This window comes from Mytilus californianus, unplaced genomic scaffold (genome assembly GCF_021869535.1).
Source record: "Mytilus californianus isolate M0D057914Y unplaced genomic scaffold, xbMytCali1.0.p SCAF_26, whole genome shotgun sequence".
In the NCBI taxonomy this organism is placed as follows: Eukaryota; Metazoa; Mollusca; class Bivalvia; order Mytilida; family Mytilidae; genus Mytilus; species Mytilus californianus.
In genome coordinates this window covers 2,123,751-2,145,912 of record NW_026262675.1, presented here as the reverse complement: position 1 = coordinate 2,145,912, position 22,162 = coordinate 2,123,751, and the positions used below count along the sequence as shown (strand labels likewise).

Sequence of the window (22,162 nt, the reverse complement as noted above, 5' to 3'; positions counted from 1 at the left end):
ATGCAAATGTTACCTTTCAATAATTAAGAATTTGACCTTATTTTAGGATAAAGCATGATAAATGCAGGATATCAAGTTACTTTTAATGACATCATGGTGTAAATGTTGTTTATCATCCAGATGTTTGAAATAGCTTGAGATGGTTATCATATACCAAACATTTTGTGGCTTTTTTGATTGGCCTAATTATAATGCAATATATTTACAGGAAAGATTAGATTCACATTGAACAGCGGGTGAAATAGACAAGATAGTGTCAAAATCATAGTATACAAGGTCTTATTCATGCTTAACATATTCAATCTCAAAATTGTTTTTTTAAATTTTGCATTTTAATTTATTTTATCTGATATTAACATTTTATGAAATTTCATCATGTTTTACTGATTAAGATATTTTAAACGGCTTAATAGAATGAATTATATAGTTAGTACCGGGTAATTAAAATTATAATCAGTATAACAAGGTTCATCTGAATTTGCGTTGACTTGTCTAGGCATGCTTAATTCACTGTAGCTTTCGCTTGTTGCTGATCATTTGTGGTATCAAAGAGACTCATTTGATTGATATATGCGTATAACTTAAGTGTGTTTTCTTTTTCGAATAACGAATAACGTAATCGAAAAAACGTGAATGGAAGAATAGTTTTACCTCACTGGTAAAATATTTCAATGAAACATAAAAATTCATGCTTCTAAGGGGAAGGTGTGTGTACATGTAAAAGAGAGGCAAACGCTACCAAAGGGATATTCAAACCCATTAATCGAATACAAACTGACAATGACATGGAAAAAAACGAAAAACAACCAAAAGACAAAAACATTACACAAAACACAGCATAAAAAACTAAAGACTGAGCAAAACTAACACAAAAGCTAGGGTGATCTCATGTGCTCCATAAGGATAAGCATATTCTGTTCCACGTGTTGACCCGTCGTGTTGCTCATGTAAGTGAAACTTGAAACCCAAACACATTGTGTGCCTATACAAAGTTGAACTATCTTGACCATGTGTTGTTTGTTTGTCTTTCTCTTTTTCGTCTATTTTATCGGAGGAATCGAATGATGATGGTAGGTGTGGTTTGTTGTACTGTACAATATTTTGGGTTAATCCTGTTATCTATCTAATGTAGTATATATTCGTTTGAAGTAGCACATACAACCCTTAGGTTTTATCGCATTATCCTAAAAACTGCTAAGATATTTTTTCATCAGTAAACTTATATTCGCGAGCGATTTATTTTCGCGACTTTCTCAAATATTTAAAACGTGGGTCTTTTTTTATATAGATACATGAAGTTTATGTGAAAAATGCGTAAATAATTCATCGCGAAAACAGATAGAAAGGACTAATCGCGAAATAAAGTATCCGCGAAAATCTCAATTGATGTTACACTCGTGCATGTTCACTCTACACAGACTTCTAAACCAGGGATGTTTTCCTTACAGACAAAACAGCTTCAACAGATTGTAAAAAAGAACGACAAATTGTTCAAAAATGTTCTCCATAGTATCCTACCGGTTTCACTGTTTAACAGATCTTCAAGGATATGGTTGCTGGCGACGTCGTTAGCAACCATATCCTTGAAGATCTGTTAAACAGTGAAACCGGTAGGATACTATGGAGAACATTTTTGAACAATTTGTTGTTGTAATAGACAAAATGTGAATATTCATATTGAATATAAATATTTGGGGCATTTTCAGCCTTACTTTTTTTTCCTATATATATATATATATATATATGTTGGTTATGACGTAATAGCAACTGATAATGATATAAAATAAAATTTTAAAGTCAACCATGACAGGTGTGGAACTAGGACTATAAAAAGGGGTTGGGCTGACAAGCCAACGTTTGTAGTGATACTTGTAAAAAGTCTTTGCATTTGTCTTATATAAAGCTCCATAAGAGGGCCCGGGCCACCTGACCCCCTAAATCCGCCTCTGCGAGACATTTTCAAAGGGGATATTGCCTCCATTGACTAACCGCGGTAATTGAATGGTCGTTTCAAGAACGGATATAGATATATATATATATAGTATGGGAATGGTTTGTACATGTTTTGCTTTTGTCTAATCATTTTATAGCGTTCATAACGAGTACTATATATAAGAATTTGATATCGCTTGATATCAGCTCCAGTTGATAAATTTCAATATATAATGATAAACCAGTTTTAGGCGAGTTTATTATTATTCAAATTAAATAACGGAAAATGATAGCATGCAACATCCAGTTCTCATGAGCTGTTACACTTGTTTCTCCTATGGTAAAACTTATCTTTGTCCTCTGGTGGAAAATTTTCGATTTCGATTCTTCTCTTTAAATATAAGTCCACTAACCTATTGAGAGTTCTGTGTCAGGAATCCACTACTGTCAACATCAGACATTTTTAAGCTTTGTGTACGCTTCAAACTGGAATCAAATTTGACGAAAGATTATTTTAGGTAAAAAATGAAGTTCCAGATTTTCATTGCCAATGGGAAAATGTGACCTTTTACAAATCATCCTCGACATAACGAATAGCCAATGGAAATTATTTGCAGAATAGACCAACCAAATTACCACATTTTTCGTATCACTTATTCATTTCACACTCCGTTCAGTGTGAAACGAGAAATATCTCTTCATGCGGGAAACATGACACAACCATAACAGAAACATAATTGTAATTTTTAAAGAAAAAAATCATTTTAATCGCGAAGATACTCATGAGTACAGCCTTTGTACAAATGTGTGTTCAAGGTTGCATGAGTATGAAGAATACACAAAACATTTATTTATGCCCTTTTCAATATTTTAGGAATAAAAAATGGTATCAAAGGAAACAAATTATCCATTTTTTTCTTTCAGCGCTAACAGGCTCTTTGATTATCATATCTTAATGCTTTTTTTTTTATCATTTGGAGAATTTGATGTTGATGGCAAATGTTAGATAATATTTTTTCAATTTATTCACAAGTCTTTAAGATCATAGACCAATGGGAGCTTGACATATTGTATAATAACATGGCTAATGCTGAAACCGTATGTTAACCTTTAGATGTCTGTTTAAGATAATAATTCTCATTTTGGCGTCCAACGTCGTCGTCCGTTAACATCTACAAATTCTTGTCCTCTGGAAATACTGGGCCAGTTTATTCAAATATTTCCACAGCCAGCATTGGGGTATCTTCTATAAATATGTGGCTAAAATAGAATAATGCGGTAAATGCAAGTGTTGTCTTGAAAACTGCTGCAATAGAGAAAATCTGACTGGCAGAAATGTTCGGAATGCTGAGAGCTACCTACTGTTCATTTACATTAAAACTGTCAGATTTCTTATGGGAGTTATTGCCTTTTAATGACAATTATACCAATTCATGTTTGCCTATTATCTTAAAAACTAAATTAAAATTAAAGCGAATTCAAGATTTTAAACACATTCTTGCATGTGATCTTATAAGAAATTAAATGAATTATTTCTGTTCTAAATCTGCTTCACAAATTGAATCAATGAATGTTACGCTTCAAATGATCAGATCATGTATTTCATAAGAATAATAATATTGCCGCCATTGCTGATCAAGTTTCTATATATGGACCATCGGTGGAACGGGGAGAACATATGACTTGATTCTTACATATTTGTTGCATAACAATTGAAGAATTTAATTTTTTTTTTTATATTTTCAATAATAAGTAATCAAATAACTTTTCAATTAACTACCGTATTCAACTTACATAACGTATAAATGATAATGTTAGAATAATGATTGTGCTATTTTCATTCGAAACATTAACTGTAGATTGATGCAGAGCAAAATATATTTACAAGCTTCAATCATTATCTTATTAAAATTATCCCCACTTAATTCTTATTTGTCTGAAATGTATTACATACTGCAGTCTTGCAGAACACATTTCAGACATTTTCCAATCAGTGCTCCTACGATTAAACTTGATAATAATTACTGACAATGATAATAAATGTATGGAGTGGCTACTGGTCAGATGACCATTGAAGTAAAATGACTTTAACGAGACTGAAGGAGAAGAGAAGTGATCGTTAGTTTGGTTGAATGACTAACATCAGGTGGTATAATCTAACCTTATAATACAAGGGTGATTGCGATTTAGTTGGCATGGAACACTTTCTTATTCTTATACCTACTTCGTTGAATTACTATATTAAACTTCGGTTTATAATGGACGATTTAAACTACATTGGGTTTTTTTCGGAGAGAGTTTGTGTGGATTTTACTATTTTACAGATATCGGTATTGATTTGCCAAAAAGGTTTTGATCTTTCTTCCTACCAAAAGTTATGTTGAAGATGACAATGTGTTTGTAACAATTTTGCAAATTAAACGAGGTGCGGTTTGTCGTAATATACCTATATAAAAATAAGGAGATGTGGTATGATTGCCAATGACTATCCACCAAAATTTATATGAAGTGGATGTAAGCAATTATAGGCAACAGTACGGCCTTATGGTCGGCTATAATAGGCCCCGACATGAAATTATGAAACAATTCAATTGAGAAAACTAACGGCCTAATTTATAACAAAACAATTTACGAAAAACAAATATGACAGATATGAACCAACGACAACCACTGAACTACAGGCTCCTGACTTGGGACAGGCACATAAAGAATGTGACGGGGTTAAACATGTTATGTTTAATTATAATCCTGCATGATATAGAACTTTTTTTTATGAATTTAACTAACTTTGTTAATTATTCTAGAACTGCAGTAATACAAATTTTATCTTTGAAACATGTTTTCAGCTACGGAGATGTGGCATAATTACAAACGAGACAACCTTCTACAAGAGACCAAATGGCGTTTGTTTTGTTTTTGTTTTTTTTTTTCTTTTTCCACATTTTTTTCATACTGGGCATTGTATAACTTACTATAAGATATGGGTTTTGTTCATTGTTTAAAGGCCGTACGGTGAATTATGGTTGTTAACATCTTCATCATTTGGTCTCTGGTTTATCGTTGTCTTGTTGACAATCATAACATTTCTCTTAACTTTTACATGTATGGAAAATGTGTCAACTATGGAAAATGTATGACATCATACTGACATCAGAAATCATACTTATGAACTTCAGTGACCACACTATTATATATATTATTTTATTCATGTGTCAATAGAATAAGCATGTATTGGTAATGCTAGGAGAAATTTGCTAATTTTACAAGGGCCAAAATAATAGCTTTTTGCACACCTCTTCTTTAAATCCCACGTTTTACGTTACTAAATGTACTAGAATAAAAGTCATGGTAAAAAAAAACAACATTTCACTTAGTATTATATAAAAAAAAACCTTGGAACAAATGAATTGCATCTTTAGCATATCTTAGAAAACTCCAATTAAAATCTGGAATGATTTCATAAAGGCAAGCATTTGCCGCTTCGTATATTACATCCGTCGTATTGCACAGTAATCAAAGCCGGTAATGATAAACTGTTCACCGAAATTGATAGAATGTAAGTACAATGAATGAAAAAAAAACCTCGTTGCTCCAAATAGGTCAATAAAATCGGGGGGAAAATTGATTTAATTACAGTAAAAGTGTTAAAGAGTAAAAGATATTTTGAATCATCCTGTTTATGTAGTGATCGCTTGCTTTTAACGGACTTTTGCATCGATATAAAACAAAAATCAATTATGTTTAAGGTAATAAATTTCGCTACTTGTGCAACTTATATCCTTCTTTTATATCTGAAACCTACGTAATCTTTTACTACATTGGCAACTTTCGTGTTTCTCGTACTTCTACTGAGGTTTTTTTTCTGTGACATGGTAAATTAGATACAGATATTATCGCTTTGTACCTGACATTTTCTTGTTTATATATCAGATTCGTACTAATTACTTTCACTTAGTTTTTCTTCTATTTTTGACATCATTGATGCCAGCACCATAGCTACTTTGATGGTAAATATTGTGTATTCATTTGTTGCTATAGCATTTTTTCATTAAATGTACTTCTCAAAAGACAGCTGATATTTTGTTTTGTTTTTTTGTTTTAGTTTCATTGTGTTCTATGCATTGGAACTTTGCTCCATCTCATCTTCGGCTATTCATTTAACGCAAGTATCCTGTTGTAACCGACTGTTCTATTCCATTTTGTCGATCGAATTTATATTTTGTCGGACACAGTTTTGATTAACACGGTTATATTTGTTTTTACGGTATATATCTTTCGAATGATATCATAATTTTGCTGATGCATTTTCTTTTTTTAAGTACGCCAATTTCAATACCAAAGATAATTTTAGCAGCTATTTTGTGTGCTTTATTCTCTAAAATCGTGTGTTTATTAAAGTTTGTCGTTTGTTAACCATTGATAAGATATAACGTGTTAAAGAAGACAAGTACAGTTGTTCTTTCATCAAAATATAAAACTTCATCTTTAAAAAAAAATTACCAATATCTTGACTTAATTAACATAATATATATATATAAGATCTATTTTGTTACATCTTGTGATCCGTTTATTTGGCAATCGCCAATGGCAGTCAGTAATGTTTAAGAACATCAGTTATTCGACCTGCTAGTCAAATGCGGCGTTTTGTTAAAATATACTTTTTCACTCATTTGGTCTTTTGGAAAATGTTGTTTGTGCTGTATTTAGACCTCTCTACCAAGAAATTTGGTTTGCATGCACACGTATAAAAATTGCGGTTTTTATCCAACGCAATCATAGGTTTGAACGTTGTTTTCAATTTAGACTTGTATATATATACATATATATTTTCATGAAAGATACCTTCACAAAGTTGACCTTAGATGAATTTGGCTATTCTTTTTATGTCCATTTTGGTCATATAGCTCCGAACGTTTATACATATTTATACATCGCTGTCTTTCAAATGTTTAGATTTGAGCTTTCCTGATTAAGGTAAACCGAGAAAGCTCTTCGGACGCACGAAATTTATGAATTGATATTTTTTATTTACCTGCACTGTGTCGATAGGCTGCTGTTTGACTGTTATTCCACAAGGGTGTCATTTCTCCACAGTCATGATTTATAACAACAATTTTATAATTCTTCGATAAAAAATTACGGAATTATTAAGAAACTAAAGTTCCAACTCCCTCAGGTAAAGTTGACCTTGGATGAATTTGGCTATATTTTTTATTTCCCTTTTTTGTCATATAACTCCTTACGTTAATACATATTTATACATCGTTGAGGTTTGAGAGTTCCTGGTGGAGGTAATTCCAGACAAGCGTTTCGGACGCACGTGAATTATAAAGTGAAATTTTCCTTCACCGCTTTTTTTTTTTACTTGTGGCGATTTAGAACTTGACATTTTGCAGAAGACCTTATGTTGTCTAGATGTCTCCTATTTCATATGGATAATTTAGTTATTAATTCATGTGTATATATTTCTTCCTACGAAGGAAAGGAATGCATGATTTCATAATCAATATTTAGTGCTTGAACTTGCTTTCAGTAACTGCGAGCACTTAAACAACATTATTATGTTTTGCTTTGTTTCTGTAGTTTTATAAAGTTTTTTGTCTGGTTTGATTTTTATTACATATTTTCAGCTATGTCTTTTGTTCTTCTGTTAGTCGAGATGAAAGAGGGATGGATGGTTTATATTAAGTAATTATATTTAACTATATTTTAACATTGCCATATGTTGATGAGTCTGTCCACAGTTTGAAATCTCGTCGGTGGTCCTAGCGGTATCTTAATTTTTTTTCACTACCAAGAATTTGATGTTAGTTGCTATATAATTACATTTCTTCGTTTATGTTGAATTACTTAAATACATGTCTTGAATCAATGCGGTTTAATTATTCATTATACATTGTACATGCACTCCTCCCTTTTCGATTTAATTATCCATTATACATTGTGTGCACTACTCCCTTTTTGATTTAATTATCCATTATGCATTGTGTGCACTCCTCCCTTGTGTAAGTCGTATGGGGACCTCTGCATGGATATGTTAATTCAAAGATTCACGTTTGATATTAACGAGTCGTATCATCTAGCAATCTGTTATTATAGTTTATTTAACGAAGTACCGAGAACAGCTCAGTATGCGTTTAAATGTTTCAATTCTGTATTTATATGATAAAAATTATTAGTCGTTTTTAAATCGTGGAGCTAAAAGATTGGAGATGTTTGTTAAAAAAAAGGTGTTTCGGTGTTTCACAGTTACTGCGTTCTTTTGTATGGCACATTACCAACCGTGTTATACCTCTTGAAAAAAAAATCGTGGGAGGGGCTACACAATCGGCGCTTTTTCTATCTGTCCGTCCGAAATAAATGGTTTTCGAAAGTTTACAAGTTTTTATTGGAGTAGCCCCTTTTAACTTTCATCATCATGAAATGTCAGTCAACTACAATTTTCACTGTGGTGCAATTATATCAATCTCTTTCCAGGGTAAACTCCCTTGGATTGTATCAAAATGGTAAAAAACGGTTTCCGAGTTATAACTTAATTTCGGTTTTAATTAAAAGTTTTAGATAATAAGGTAATGCAGATTAAGGTGGATTTTCACTGTCACTGAAATAACCTTTCTTTCAAGCCCTTTATTTGGCCGTGATAGAATATCTGTATCACAGATGACTGCGGATTTGTTTCACTTGTCGTTGCAACAATCCCGTCCTCTTTTCCTTGATTGTGACATCACCGAATACGACTTCTTATGGATTTGAATTATATTGCCCATGAGGAGCATGACGGGTTTCACATATGGAACAGGAACCGTCAACCCTAGCGAAGGATCTGAGCACACCCCGGTTTTTGGTGGTATTCGTGTCGCGCAATCTTCATTTTTCTCTAGAGTGTTGTGTAGCCTGTTGTTTTGGTAGCAATACACAGTTAGGGAAAAACACACTTATAAAGTTGACACTCATAATTTTTAACTACCCTCTTTCCCTTGCTTTCTAACAAAAAAGGATTATTGTTTGGATCATGTATGTGCATATGTACGGCATCTTCCATATATTTGATTTCAAATAGTTTGAATGGTGAAATATTATCTCTTTTTGGTGTAACCATGGCAACAATTTGCATTTATTTGATACCAAATATTGCAAAAAGGGGGTGAAAATGTTTCAAATGTCTCCAAAATTTGGTTCAAAGTAGAATTTCGATCCATTTGAGTGATACCTTGTCTTTTATCTATCAAGTGGTCAAAAAAAAATCATATACATTTCATATAGCTCCGAACGTTTATACATATTTATACATCGCCGGCTTTCAAATGTTTGGATTTGGGCTTTCCTGATTAAAGTAAACCGAGAAAGCTCTTTGGACGCACGAAATTTATGAATTGATATTTTTTATTTACCTGCACTGTGTCGATAGGCTGCTGTTTGACTGTTATTCCACAAGGGTGTCATTTCTGCACAGACATGATTTATAACAACAATTTTAAAATTCTTCACCTCATTTTCCCTTAAAATTGAATTGAAAAGTTCGAGCGTAAAATATTTGTTTGAAAACACTACAATAATTTCTGGACCTATGGCCGGTACGGATGTGAAAATACATGACATATAAACATGCAAAAACAATCTTCTTGATGTTCATATAAAACCATTTTGAGGGTTATATTATTGTTCAACTATCTAAAAATTGATTGCACATTAACTTTCATAATTCACAGGGGCCATAATTCGAAACCAAAATTACCAGCTTGTCTTTTCGTCGTTTTTCTTTTTAGCAATGTTTGTTTCTGTTTTCCTCGACTTGTTTATTTTTATTGCTTCTTTGGTATCTTCTGCCTCTTTTTTGTCTCTAAAACGTTCGTGTCGGAAGCCGGGAAATAACTCAGTTCGCTTAATAGTATCACCATGTAACGTTACAAACTACATTGAAATGTAAATCAAGTTCGATTTTCACTGTTGCTGCAATAACTCCCCTTGGTTTGTTTAAAAAATGCTGATGAAAGAGTTCCATGTGATTCCTTAGTTATACATGAGCTGGGATCTTATAATTTTATAATATTAGTTCAAATTTGATTGTCACAGCAATGGCATATACCGTTTCATTGGAATGCCTGGATTTTTTTTATAAAAAAATTGATAAAATTAAAGGATAACAAATCTAAAAAAAAGAAAGAAACCCAAGCCAACAAGCGTTTTCTAACCTACTGAAATAGTGTTCGTTGTATTATGTAAGACAGACATTGGCTGCAGTTGAGCACCTTACTTATTCCATGTCATTACATACATTACAGCATAAGTATGTATATATATATATATTATATTGATATGTTATTATTATCATTTGGCTAACTGTAGCATATCCGAACACTTAGTGAAAGTGATATTTTTGTATAAAAAAAATCTTGTATCGCTACCCTTTGAATTCAATAACTAGTACCTAAGATAAATACAGACGAATAAGTAATAGTACCTTAGATAAATACAGACGAATAAATTAAAAAAAAATAATTGTTTTCACAATGACAGTCAAAGAAAGTAATGAAAGTTGTAAAACATGATCGTAAAGAATGCAAAAATGATAATTGGAAAGTGTGATAACAAATAGTTTACATACGTATGTGTCACTTGTATGCAACATGCCATAAAAAATGAAATTAGGTATCTGGTCTGCATGTTGGCAATTGATTAGGTAATTTGTCTTATCGTAACATTCCTCTTGATAACACGTAACCTTCCATATCTACAATTTGTATAAGAGGTTTGTGGTTTAGCGTTAAAGCTTTTCATTTCTCTGTATTTTCTCACCTTTATCATACAGAAAGAGGTATCTTCGTCCAGAGAGGCAATTGTTTTTTCGGACACACTTCTTTACAGTTTAAAATCTACGTCAATTTAACGGATTACGTCAATGTTTACTTCATTATCAATGTAATTAGCAAGGTCAACTCACATTTGCAAGATCATCAAACGATTAGATGACGGCGGTGTGCCAATACCGCATGTACTGATTTGCATTTCCCCGTAATATTGACATAAAATATGTTTTGTTTGTATACGTGCGCATTCGTGTTTTCAATTTTTTTTTTCAGTTTACTGTGTAAATATTGTTGTTTATTTCAGTTAAGCACGTACATTTAAGGGGTTATTGAACTTCAATTTTTATTAAAAAGTAAAATCACAAAAATACTGAACTCCGAGGAAAATTCAAAAAGTAAAGTCCGTAATCAAATGGCAAAATTAAAAGCTCAAACACATCAAACGAATGGATAACAACTGTCATATTCCTGACTTGGTACAGGCAGTTTCTTATGTAGAAAATGGTGGATTGAACCTGGTTTTATAGCTAGCTAAACCGCTCATTTGTATGACAGTCGCATCAAATTCCATTATATTGACAACGATGCGTGAACAAAACAAACAGACACAATAGGTAAAAATGTCAAAAATAGGGGTACAGCAGTCAACATTGTGTTACCATCTTAATCACTATAAAAACAAACAAATGTAGCAAAGAAGAACAAAAAGGCATACATCAAATTTAACATCCTCATTTTGCTTTTTTATTATACGATTGTATTTATCTATGTAAAATCCACCCTTATGATGAGAAAATAATTTCGGTAGTCCTTCAGTTTTATAAATTACTAACACACTGAAATCAAATATGCCGAATTTGAAACATTTAGGTGGGGTGAACTTTCCTGTATTGCATCATCGGGAACTCTTTAGTTTAAGTACAAGTTTTTTAAAAAACAAAACAGAAAAGCGAAAAATAATGATGAATAATTGAAAAAAAAATTCCCAACGTAACTTTTAAATAATTATTTTACCTCCCCAAAATCTCACATTATCACAATACTGTCTAAAATATTGTTTATATTTGCCATCTTCTTTAGGAAACCAACTACATTTGCCACAGTCAACGGCCCAAGAGGGAAAACACTGTTCTTTGGTTTGCCTGGCAATCCCGTGTCAGCAGTAGTAACATGCAATCTATATGTCATTCCCACATTACGGAAAATGTCTGGGTGTCCTTATTACCAACGGACATTAATGAATGTAAAGGTAAGCAACGTACTCATTTTGCTTCCCTGCTTCAGGAGTGGGGATATATCTTGGCAAAAATTTAATTGTAAAATGAGGTAAAAAAATCACCATCCTATTCATTTACAAAAACACATACACACTCCTATACTGCCTGCTTAATAAACTGGACATGTTTTCATTGTATTTAAAAAAAAGTATAACAAAAATACCGAACTCCAAGGAAAATTCAAAAAGGGGAAGTACATTAAAACTGATACAATCAAATGTTATCAACCAACGGGAACAAGTGCAAAACAACTGGCACATTCCTGACTTGGAACGGGTATTTTCCGAAGGAAATGGGGGGTTAAACCCGGTTTCATAGCTAGCTCAAGCTCGGACTTGAATGACATTTGTTAAAGGAAACATCATGAATATTGCAACTTCGCAAACTTAGTATGAACAGCTGACATCTGATATATCAAATTGACACTTTGCTTTTATTTTGTTTATGATCAAGTTGAGATTAAATGAACGAGCACCGAAGTTAATGCGTCAAAAACAATAAGAACGACAAATTGATAACTATTATCATTCTACATGAGAGTGAAATACTGATATAGAGCTTGACATGCTGTTTTTTGTTGTTGTTGAAGACTGTATTTTAAACTCTTGCTGTCTTTTGGTAATTTGTGTCATTTGATTGACGCATACCCCATATCTCCTCTTATTATAATAGACACAGACAAGTTATTTATCATAACATGTTAACCGTAATATTATCGTTACACTTTAGTACAGAAATGTCAGTAAGCATGTCACTATGATGCCATAAAGATGTCGAAAATTACATGTTTGACCAACAATGGACATTAAAACAGTGTGTTCGGAAAATTAAATATAAGCCGCGTCCTTACCTTCAAAAATATAAATTGTGGTATCTGAAAGTGTGTCCTTCGTGTAAGAACGCGACAAACTATGAAAACATGTCTCCAGTTAACTTATTTTGAATTAATTATCCTCAATTGGTTGATTTTTGATAGGCGATTTCCAAGTTTTCTATATGGACTACACTCTGACGTCTGACGACCAAAACAAGTCCTTAAAAAGGCCGTCAGACGTCATAGCAATCTCTGATTTAATTCAATTCTGGACTTATACTCTTTTGGGATATTTTTCAAGCATTAAGACACAAAAAACAAAGACAGTGGTAATTGGTGCAGAAAAAAAATCCACTTACAACCATATTAAATGAAAAAGATGAAAACTCCAAATTTATTTAAAATGCTTATAGTTAGCACTATAAGCGGACATTTAAACGAATAACAAAATATAAAAGTCATAGACTGGCCTAGATTTTATGAAGGGGGTATTTGGCACAGTCGGCGCGGGACGTTTGTGCTTTTTCATAGGACATTTGCGCTTTTTAAAAAAGGACGTTTGCCGCGCTTTTTACATAGGACATTTGCGCTTTAACAATATTTGCTTCTTATGAATTCCCTCCTATTTAATCCGGGCTTAGGACCGGTAGGTTTGACCTGGCAAAGTAAAGGTCATAATTGTCATTATTGTTAAAAGTTTGATAGTCATTAATTCATAGCACAATCGTGTTGAAAAGTTATTTTATAACACATTAATATTGTTATCTATAGCTAAAAGTTAACATTCTAAAGACATAAAGACGTGTATAGTCATCACAAGTCATTTTTCGCTTGATATCTGAAGCTCAGGGAATGAACAAATTTAACTCTTGTCATCTGTCCTGCTGGTATTTCGCCCACATTTCAAATAAATATTCTAGTTTCTCTTTCTCAACTATTGAATGAGGTCCCTGTTTATCAATATCACGAATTTTATTGTAATTAACCGACTGTTATTCAATGATAAAAATCCATCGGGACATAACACAAAAAATGTCCTTTACTAGTCTATAACTTTAAACTCTATGTTAAAGACTATGTCAATGTGAAGTATCTAAGCACAGATATAAGTTGAATTTATTTACGTAATTATTACAATTCATTAAAATCACAGGTAGACGTCTATAGGTAAAAAGCGCAAATGTCCGGTCAATTTAATACAGGTGTATCAAAATTAAAAGCGCAAATGTCCATAGTGTTTGGAGCGCAAATGTCCTAACGTGTTACAGGTTAAAAAAGCGCAAACGTCCTGTGCCCGGCACAGTAACATACCGAAGAATTGAAATAAAAAAATGAGAAGTATTTTAATCGTTTTTGGTGATTTAAAATTAAGGTGAAGGCTGATAAGAAGCTATAACGCACGTAGGTACATGTGTACTATAGGTTGCCGTTTTTAGGATTTTGGCAGATCGAGCATTTTTAAGAATTACTAATAAAGACATTTTTGCAAATTTGGAGTGTGTTAAAATCAAATTTACACCTCAAGGAATTTTATTGATTATTTTCATAAATTTCAATCATTTTTTTAAAAATTAAATTTAGATAGAAAAGGACATACAACTAGACCCTAGACCAGAGTATCATAGAGCAGTTTTACAGTGGACAGATGGTGATCACTTACCAACAGCTTTAAGTACAGGAAACCAGATCAGTAGTCGGCTGCTATCAATGTCGTCTTCTAATGTTTTACTAATGCTACCTCCTAAATCTGCACAAAGGCAGATGGTTACTAAAGGTGAAATTGTAAAAGCTATGGTGATTGGTCAGTTGTAGTTTATCAGGTGAATTTGTTAATTTCATGGTGAACGCACTGTTGTTCAATATCGTTGACAACGAATTTCAAGTTCAAGCTACCTTGTAAGGACTTTTTTTACGCGTTTTTATGTTAATGCGGATTAGTGCTATAATATATATACGGTTTTTGAAAAACAAAATAAAATATATATATATTCCTTCTTATTGTTTCATTTATTTAAAACAATTTACAAATATTCATTATTTTTTTATAGATAGTTTTAATTTGTTACTGTACTGAAAACATTAAAAGTTAAAATGAGAAAAATTATATTCATGACATATTAGCATAAAAAAGGAGATCCGGTATGATGACCAATGAAGCAACTATTCCCTAAAATATCAAAGGACGAAGATGTTAAAAACTACAGGTCACTCACTACCTTACCGGTAATAATGAGTTAAACCCATACTATATGATAGGCTATAAAAGAAAGCTGGATAACAAAATGTAAAAAAAAAATCAACAGAGAAAACTTATTTATCACGATTTAAACTTATAACAATTTATGAAATACAAGAGACTGGCGATAACCAAAGAAAACGACTTGGACTATAGAATCCTGGCTTGGGGAAAGTCATATAAAGAATGTGGTGGGGTTAAACATATTTGTAAACACTCAACCCTCCCCTTACCTGGGTTAGTGGTATAACAACACAATATAAGAACAAATTGCAAAAAAAAACAGTTGAAAAGGGCTACACTAATCAGATTGGTACTAAATACAAAAACAAGTAATAGAAAGAATAAAGAAACAAATTTCCGATCTGAGAGTACTCGCACTTACTTAAAATCTACTTCAAAGCCCAATTTCAACTAATGTACCATGTTTTCCAAGACTAAGATATCAATTAGTACACCTCCAACTGATTTAGTGTAAAGACGCCATAAGCAGTCTGAGAAATGCATGACCTTGTGTAATTCCAAAGGATAAGTATCGACAGGATGTAGGAGCATAAGTGTTTATAACTGAATAGCAGTGCATATTGCTTTATGAATTAAACAATTAAAACAAAATTTATGTTAGTGTGCTGATAAGGACAATGTGTGACCATTATATAGGAACAAAGTATAAACCTAGTTGTAAACGTATAATTGATTGATTGATTGGTGTTTGCTTTTCGCCGCCTCAGCATTAAAAGGCTATATCGCGGCGATGTAAACGTGTCAACAATAGACTAAAAGCTGATCATATAACTGTATATTAATTTAAAATATATGAGAGAAAAAACAAACTTTTAATCATAATATTTCTAATATTTTTGGCTGCAGTTTACCATTACATCTTAGACACTGAGAGTCAATAACACACGAGCGTTAAATTTTCCATATACATGTAGCTTTTATACATTCGCAGTCCCTTAAATATACAAACTTTTTAAAGCGATCAATATGTTTTCTCTTGCAATAGGAAAAGTGTAACAATGACAATGAGAACACACACAAATAAAAGTACAAATCTTTATTTCATATACTAGTACTTGAAATTAACGTATGATACCGATATCGGTTGGAACGTCTCGTGCATCTGTAATTTTCTTCATGAAGTATGCCCGAGACCGAAGTTTACCCTTCCGGAGCTCCTGAGATAACCCCCCGTTTTCTTTGTTGTATTTTGTATCCTGTTGTTTGTCTATTGGTCGTTTTACGTTTTTTGCCATGGCTTTGTCAGTTTGTTTTCGACTGATTTAGAAAGTCCCTTTGGTATCTTTCGATTTTCTTTTAGAAGCCATATATTCCTTTGGTGCAATTTGTGCATTTTATATACATAGTAGTTTTAAATTTAACAATAAAAGTAAAATGCTTTTTGAGACAATTATTAAATAGAATTTATTGAAATAAACTGAATGCCATAAGACCCACATCACTTCTTTTAATTTACCTTAGTAAAAAAATAACTTTCTTGCGTATAACATTTTATGTTTGGATTTGTCACGACTTGGAACATTTTAACCAACTGCTAGGCATTAACCCACTGTTAAACAATTATATAATAGCTTTCTAAGTTGTCGCCACAACATTCATGATTTCTTTTATACATTTACACTCTATGGTCATGCAAAACAATAATTGTACAAGGATATTTGATTAAGACAAACTAGTTTCTTAAAACATGGATGAATGATCAATTCAAATTATGCTGTTGCACGAATTTATAAAAAATATCATCACGTTTCGGTTCCTTTCAATAATTTTAAGAAAGAATATTTAAAAATCCTTCGCGTTCATCTCCTCGTTGGCTTGCATCTCTACCTCTGTAAATATCAAAGTCAGTTGTCAAATTTCAGTTCTCAGATGCAAAATTACCTACAATGGTATAACTTGGTATACAAATGCTTCAAGATGTACATTTGCTTTCAATGAACATTTGTGAATCCAATATATGTATTGCTTGAATGACTTAGATTAGAAAAAAATGAATAAGATAATAACTAAACAATGCTATACCTCCGTTATTTTTCACAGCAGCTAACCAAAAGAAGATTACTCTGACCTACATTTCCGGGCTCAATTTTCAGATTCTAAGATGGCTACAATCGTATGACTATGTGTATGACTATGTGTAAGTTGCGTCTAGGCGAGTAGGACAGTCTCGCACAAAAAGAGACCAGTCTGAACTACATTTTACGCATAATCCAATTCCATTAAGTTTTATGTCAAAGCCAGGTTACCTGCATCATGGTAATCACCCTCGTTTTTTGGTTGTGACATAATATAAAAATAAGAAGATGTGGTACGATTTCCAATGAGACAATTATATACCCTGGTCCAAATAACGTGGCTGTAATAGAATAATCATAGATACCAGGATTAAAACTTTGTACGCCAGACGCGCGTTTCGTCTACAAAAGACCTATCAGTGACGCTCAATAAAAAGTTAAAAAGGCCAAATAAAATTCGTAGTTGAAGAGCATTAAGGACCCAAAATTCCAAAAGATTTTGCCAAATACAGCTAAGGTGATCTATTCCTGTGGTAGACAATCCTTAGCAATTCGACAAATTCAAACTAATGTAAACAGTTAATTTATTATTTAATATAAGCATATCAATGATAATTCATGTCAACACACAAGTGCAGACTACTGCATGTCATGGGCTGGTGATACCCTCGGGGAGGAAACTTTCACCGGCAGTGTCATCGACCCAGTGGTTGTAATAAAACTAATCATAGATACCAGTATTAAAATTTTGTACACGCGTTTCATCTACAAAAGACTCATCAGTGACGCTCAAATAAGAAACTTTAGGTCATCCACCGTATGGTATTCAACAATACGTAAATCCCATGCCGTAGAGTCAGCCACAAAAGGCCCCGACATGACAAAATGTGAAACAATTCAAACGAGAAAAAACCAACGACCTGATTTATAACAAAAATATCAATGAAAAAGAAAAACAAATATGACAGACATGAATCAACGACAACCAACGAATTACAGGCTCCTGACTTGGGAAAGGAATGATGCGGAGTCAAACGTGCATAGTTTTCTCTGTAGTGTTTTGTAAACTCTTGTTTGTTATTTTGCCATTTTTCTTCTTGACCATGATATAAGAATAGAGAATGGAAACGGAGAATGTGTTAAACACACAGTAACCCAACCAAAGAGCAGAAAACAGCCTAAGGCGACCAAAGGGTCTTCAATGCAGCGAGAAAATCCCGCACCCGGAGGCGGGCTTCAGCTGGCTCCTAAACTTTTCTGGGGTTTTTTTTTCGATTGTCTCCTTATTATTTTCTGTCTCCTTTTTTCATCTGGTGACACATCAGTGTCCGGTTGTTCTATCAAATTTAGGACACCTTGACCTCCATTTCATGTTTAACGACTGGTTGACTTCTATCTTCGACATTCCTTCACCTTCAATCATTTAACTATGTAAAACAACACATCTTTTGACAAATGTCAGCTTAAATCACAGGAAATGCAGTCATTATGTTCTTTATTTCTTGTCACTTGATATCAAGTAAACTTTTACTTCTTGAACCATTTGTATTGTATGGCTTTTTAAGTTTGTAGAGGTTATTGAACTAAGTAATCATAGATGATTTAGCATTTACTGTTAAATGATATATCTTAAATGTATTTAACTGTATTTTCCGACTTTTGTTTTCATATTTACTGCAATATCAAATATTTGATAAATTACCATTTGGAAAATTTAATAAGATTATATACCTATCGCTTGAAGAATATATCAAGTGTAAAGACTTCTGCAAACAGTTTAGGAAGAATTTCTACTGATTAGGGATTTAAAGTATACGAAATTGAGTTTGTAAAACAAGAACGAAGTAGTCCGTGTATTTTATACAAAAGAAGGAATCTACAGTTATTAAGAAAATAGATATGTTTTTCTAAAATACTAAGGCATTATCGTATAGTTACTTTCAAACAATTTATTGCCATTTAGGTTTCTGTGAAATGTTAAAAAAAAAAACATTGTTTGGGTATTCGGCGTGTTTTCAATCAAAATTTAATCAACTTTATTTCGACAAACAAGACGATGTCTTGGGAACACAAATGTATAACTTTGGATGTTTACAAGTAGAATAGTTCAATAGCACATATTTTTTTTTATTTGGAAAACGAGATTATGTATCATTGGTTACAATAAACATGACAATATGTCCAATACCGAGTGAAACTACAGTTCACACGAATCACCGATGCTAACCGTCGTCTCATTCTATGGACCAAACGTTACCTTTATATCGTGGTATAGTATTTACAATTCCTGCTGCAAAGCTTGAGTTTATTCTAAACTAGCGGTACTCTCTCACGTTTCACGACGACTAGTTTTGTCAATTGAGTTGCTTGATCGATGATCGAATCTCAAGCTTTGTACATGGAATAGCTTAGACAACTACATAAAAAAATTCGAACGTTTGGACGTTTGAATGAGAAGACGATTAGCATAGGTGATTCATTTGAACCCTGGTTTCACATTGTTGTGTTTATTGTTACCACTGACTCATATTCTCTTTCCCTCAAGAAAGGAAATGGCGCTATTGAATTGTTCTACTTGTAAGCACTCAAAGTTGAACATTGACCATTTCTAGTACCAAAGACATCCTCTTGTTTAATAAAAATTCTACTAGATCAAATTTGTTATTTTTCTTCTGTTTATTCATCTTATGTGTGCCTGTGATCTTGTCAATAACAGAATTGCATAATATATATATACCTTTGGAGCCATACACTATATGTTGTGATAAGATATATTGGTTTGTGAGGAAAAAAAAGGGTGGTGCATATATATAACTTTTACGCTCACAGTAAAGGAAACATTGTTTATTTATTTTTTTACACCAATATAAAAGTAGCAGATTCCTACCAATTTGGTCTATGTAGGATATAGTTATAATTACATAAAACAGATTGTTATATTATGACATAATTATTTCATGAGCTACGCATTCTTGCTAGTTATTCCATTTTTTCAATGTTAGGCAATGATTTCAGGAACGCAATTCGTAACTGAATCATAACACTTTTAAGTAAATATCATTTATTGATATATATTTCAAATTTCTAGCAAATGAATTTTTCCATTTTGATTATGTTCCCAAGAAGTTTAATTTATATTTTAATATATTTCATTGTGCATTGGGGGCCTGTGTATTGCTTTATTTGTCCCATGTCGTGGAAATTAGGAAACTTGCATTTATCAAATAATATATTATTATAGATTTTATGAAAATTAATTCGAAATAAATGTTTTGAAGCAAATAACATTCATGTATAATTTATGTTTTAATATCATTAATGACAAAACATAAATCCAGAACATTTCTAATTTTGTTAATGGATAACAATCGCTTAACTCGTGTTGTTCGAAAGGGTCTTGAAATCAACAATTTAAAGTACAATAAAAATGAATTCAGTTTACATTATTTACATTTTAGTTTCATATGGTTGTCTTGGTTTTCTATATGCCATTCTGAAGAGATATTTATATATTAGATTGGGCCTTGAAGGTACAGTCTATTGTTGAAGATTTCATTTTGACCTCTGGATGTCTTTTTTTTAAATGTCTTTTGGTCGCTACATCCTTAGGGAAGGGGGAGAGGGGTTACTTCGATCTTTTTGTGGTTTGGGTGAGCATCAACGACATTGATTACCCCATCCTTTATAACAAAAATATTTACCCTGTCATGTATCTTTTGACAAAAAAATAATCTAAAGCTATCATGCGTATACACTATTTCATAAATTAACATGACAAATTAATATCTGACGCATTTACGACTGTAGACTTTATCGCATCTGAGAAAAAAAATCGACATCTGATTAGTTTCAGATACTTATGATTTAATCAGCAACATTGTCATATATATATCTACCTTATATTTCGCGAAGCTTGAAGAGGTAACCTATTCCAGCGGCTCATCCCTACCACTCATTATATAGTACCCCTCCCCCCATTACATCTTACTAACGCATAACCTATATACCCTTTTTCGACCCGTATACTTCTTTATAGTAGTTGAAATGAGTACATTTCTATCAATATCCTTTATTTATTTATACTCATTGTAGGAATGATACTAAAATTTACTTCATTTGGCTATGTATCTACAAAAGATCTTAGCTGTTGGCTTTTAATGTACTATTAACTGCATTGTAAATAAGGAAACAAACGTATTTGTTTTGATTATTTGTATTTGCTCATTGGAAAATTAACTGACGCAACTCACAAAGTACTTTTTTTTTTCCATATTTTAGTAGGACTGTTTGAACGAACCGAAACATTGCAGATGCCGGATCTTGCTCCAACTGAAAGTACATGTTAAAAAAGTAATCCTTGAAAAAAAAATGAAAACAACACTTATTAATTTCATGCATCCGAAGCGCTTTTCTGGATTTACCTTCATCAGGAAAGCTCAAAGAATATTCGAATTATGTCAGCAGTTAAATATCGTATTGTTTACACTTATAATGTCTTTATCACACTCTAGCTTAGTGAAGCGAGAGAGCACAATGAGTAGTGTGGGGCGCATTACATTTGCGCGCATCTGGGAATTAAAAAAAATTACGTTTGCGCGCAGCTTTTGATTATATTTGCGCGCATTCATTTTACAGGTAACACAGGTAAAATAAAGATAATTCATAATAAATATGACTATTATAGTTAATATGAATTTTGAACATGTTCTATTTGTAAATTAAAATTATGTATTTTTCCTATTGAATTTTAAAAAAATATACAGTGGTCATGAGAAATCCCGTAATAGCTTAAGACATACATGTAAGTTAATTGCAAATATTTCAGAGTAAATAGCATTCTGTTTCATAATTTTACCGAATAGCGATTTAACAAATAATTTAAGTAAGTTTGTAAAGTTGCGTAAGGGCACACACATGGACTAAGTGCTTGTGCACATTAAAACGAACTTATTCTGCTCAAAAATAATAGTTGAATAAATAAATAAGTATAATCTACCTGTATTTACCGGAGTTTACTTGTAATAGAATGCGCGCAAATGTAATCAAAAGTTGTGCGC

General features: G+C 32.3%; 1 protein-coding gene across 1 annotated transcript in view; it reads left to right on the top strand.

The window, feature by feature from the left end:
• The window catches only part of LOC127732671 (gephyrin-like), a 126,912-nt gene extending 112,093 nt beyond the window's left edge, over window positions 1–14,819 (top strand). Inside the window, exons 17-18 of the mRNA XM_052241835.1 lie at window positions 11,820–11,988; window positions 14,412–14,819. Coding sequence (XP_052097795.1) covers window positions 11,820–11,988; window positions 14,412–14,642 — 400 coding nt within the window. The 3' untranslated portion in view covers window positions 14,643–14,819. The remainder of the gene's footprint in view (window positions 1–11,819; window positions 11,989–14,411) is intronic.
• The last annotated feature ends 7,343 nt before the right edge of the window (window positions 14,820–22,162 follow it).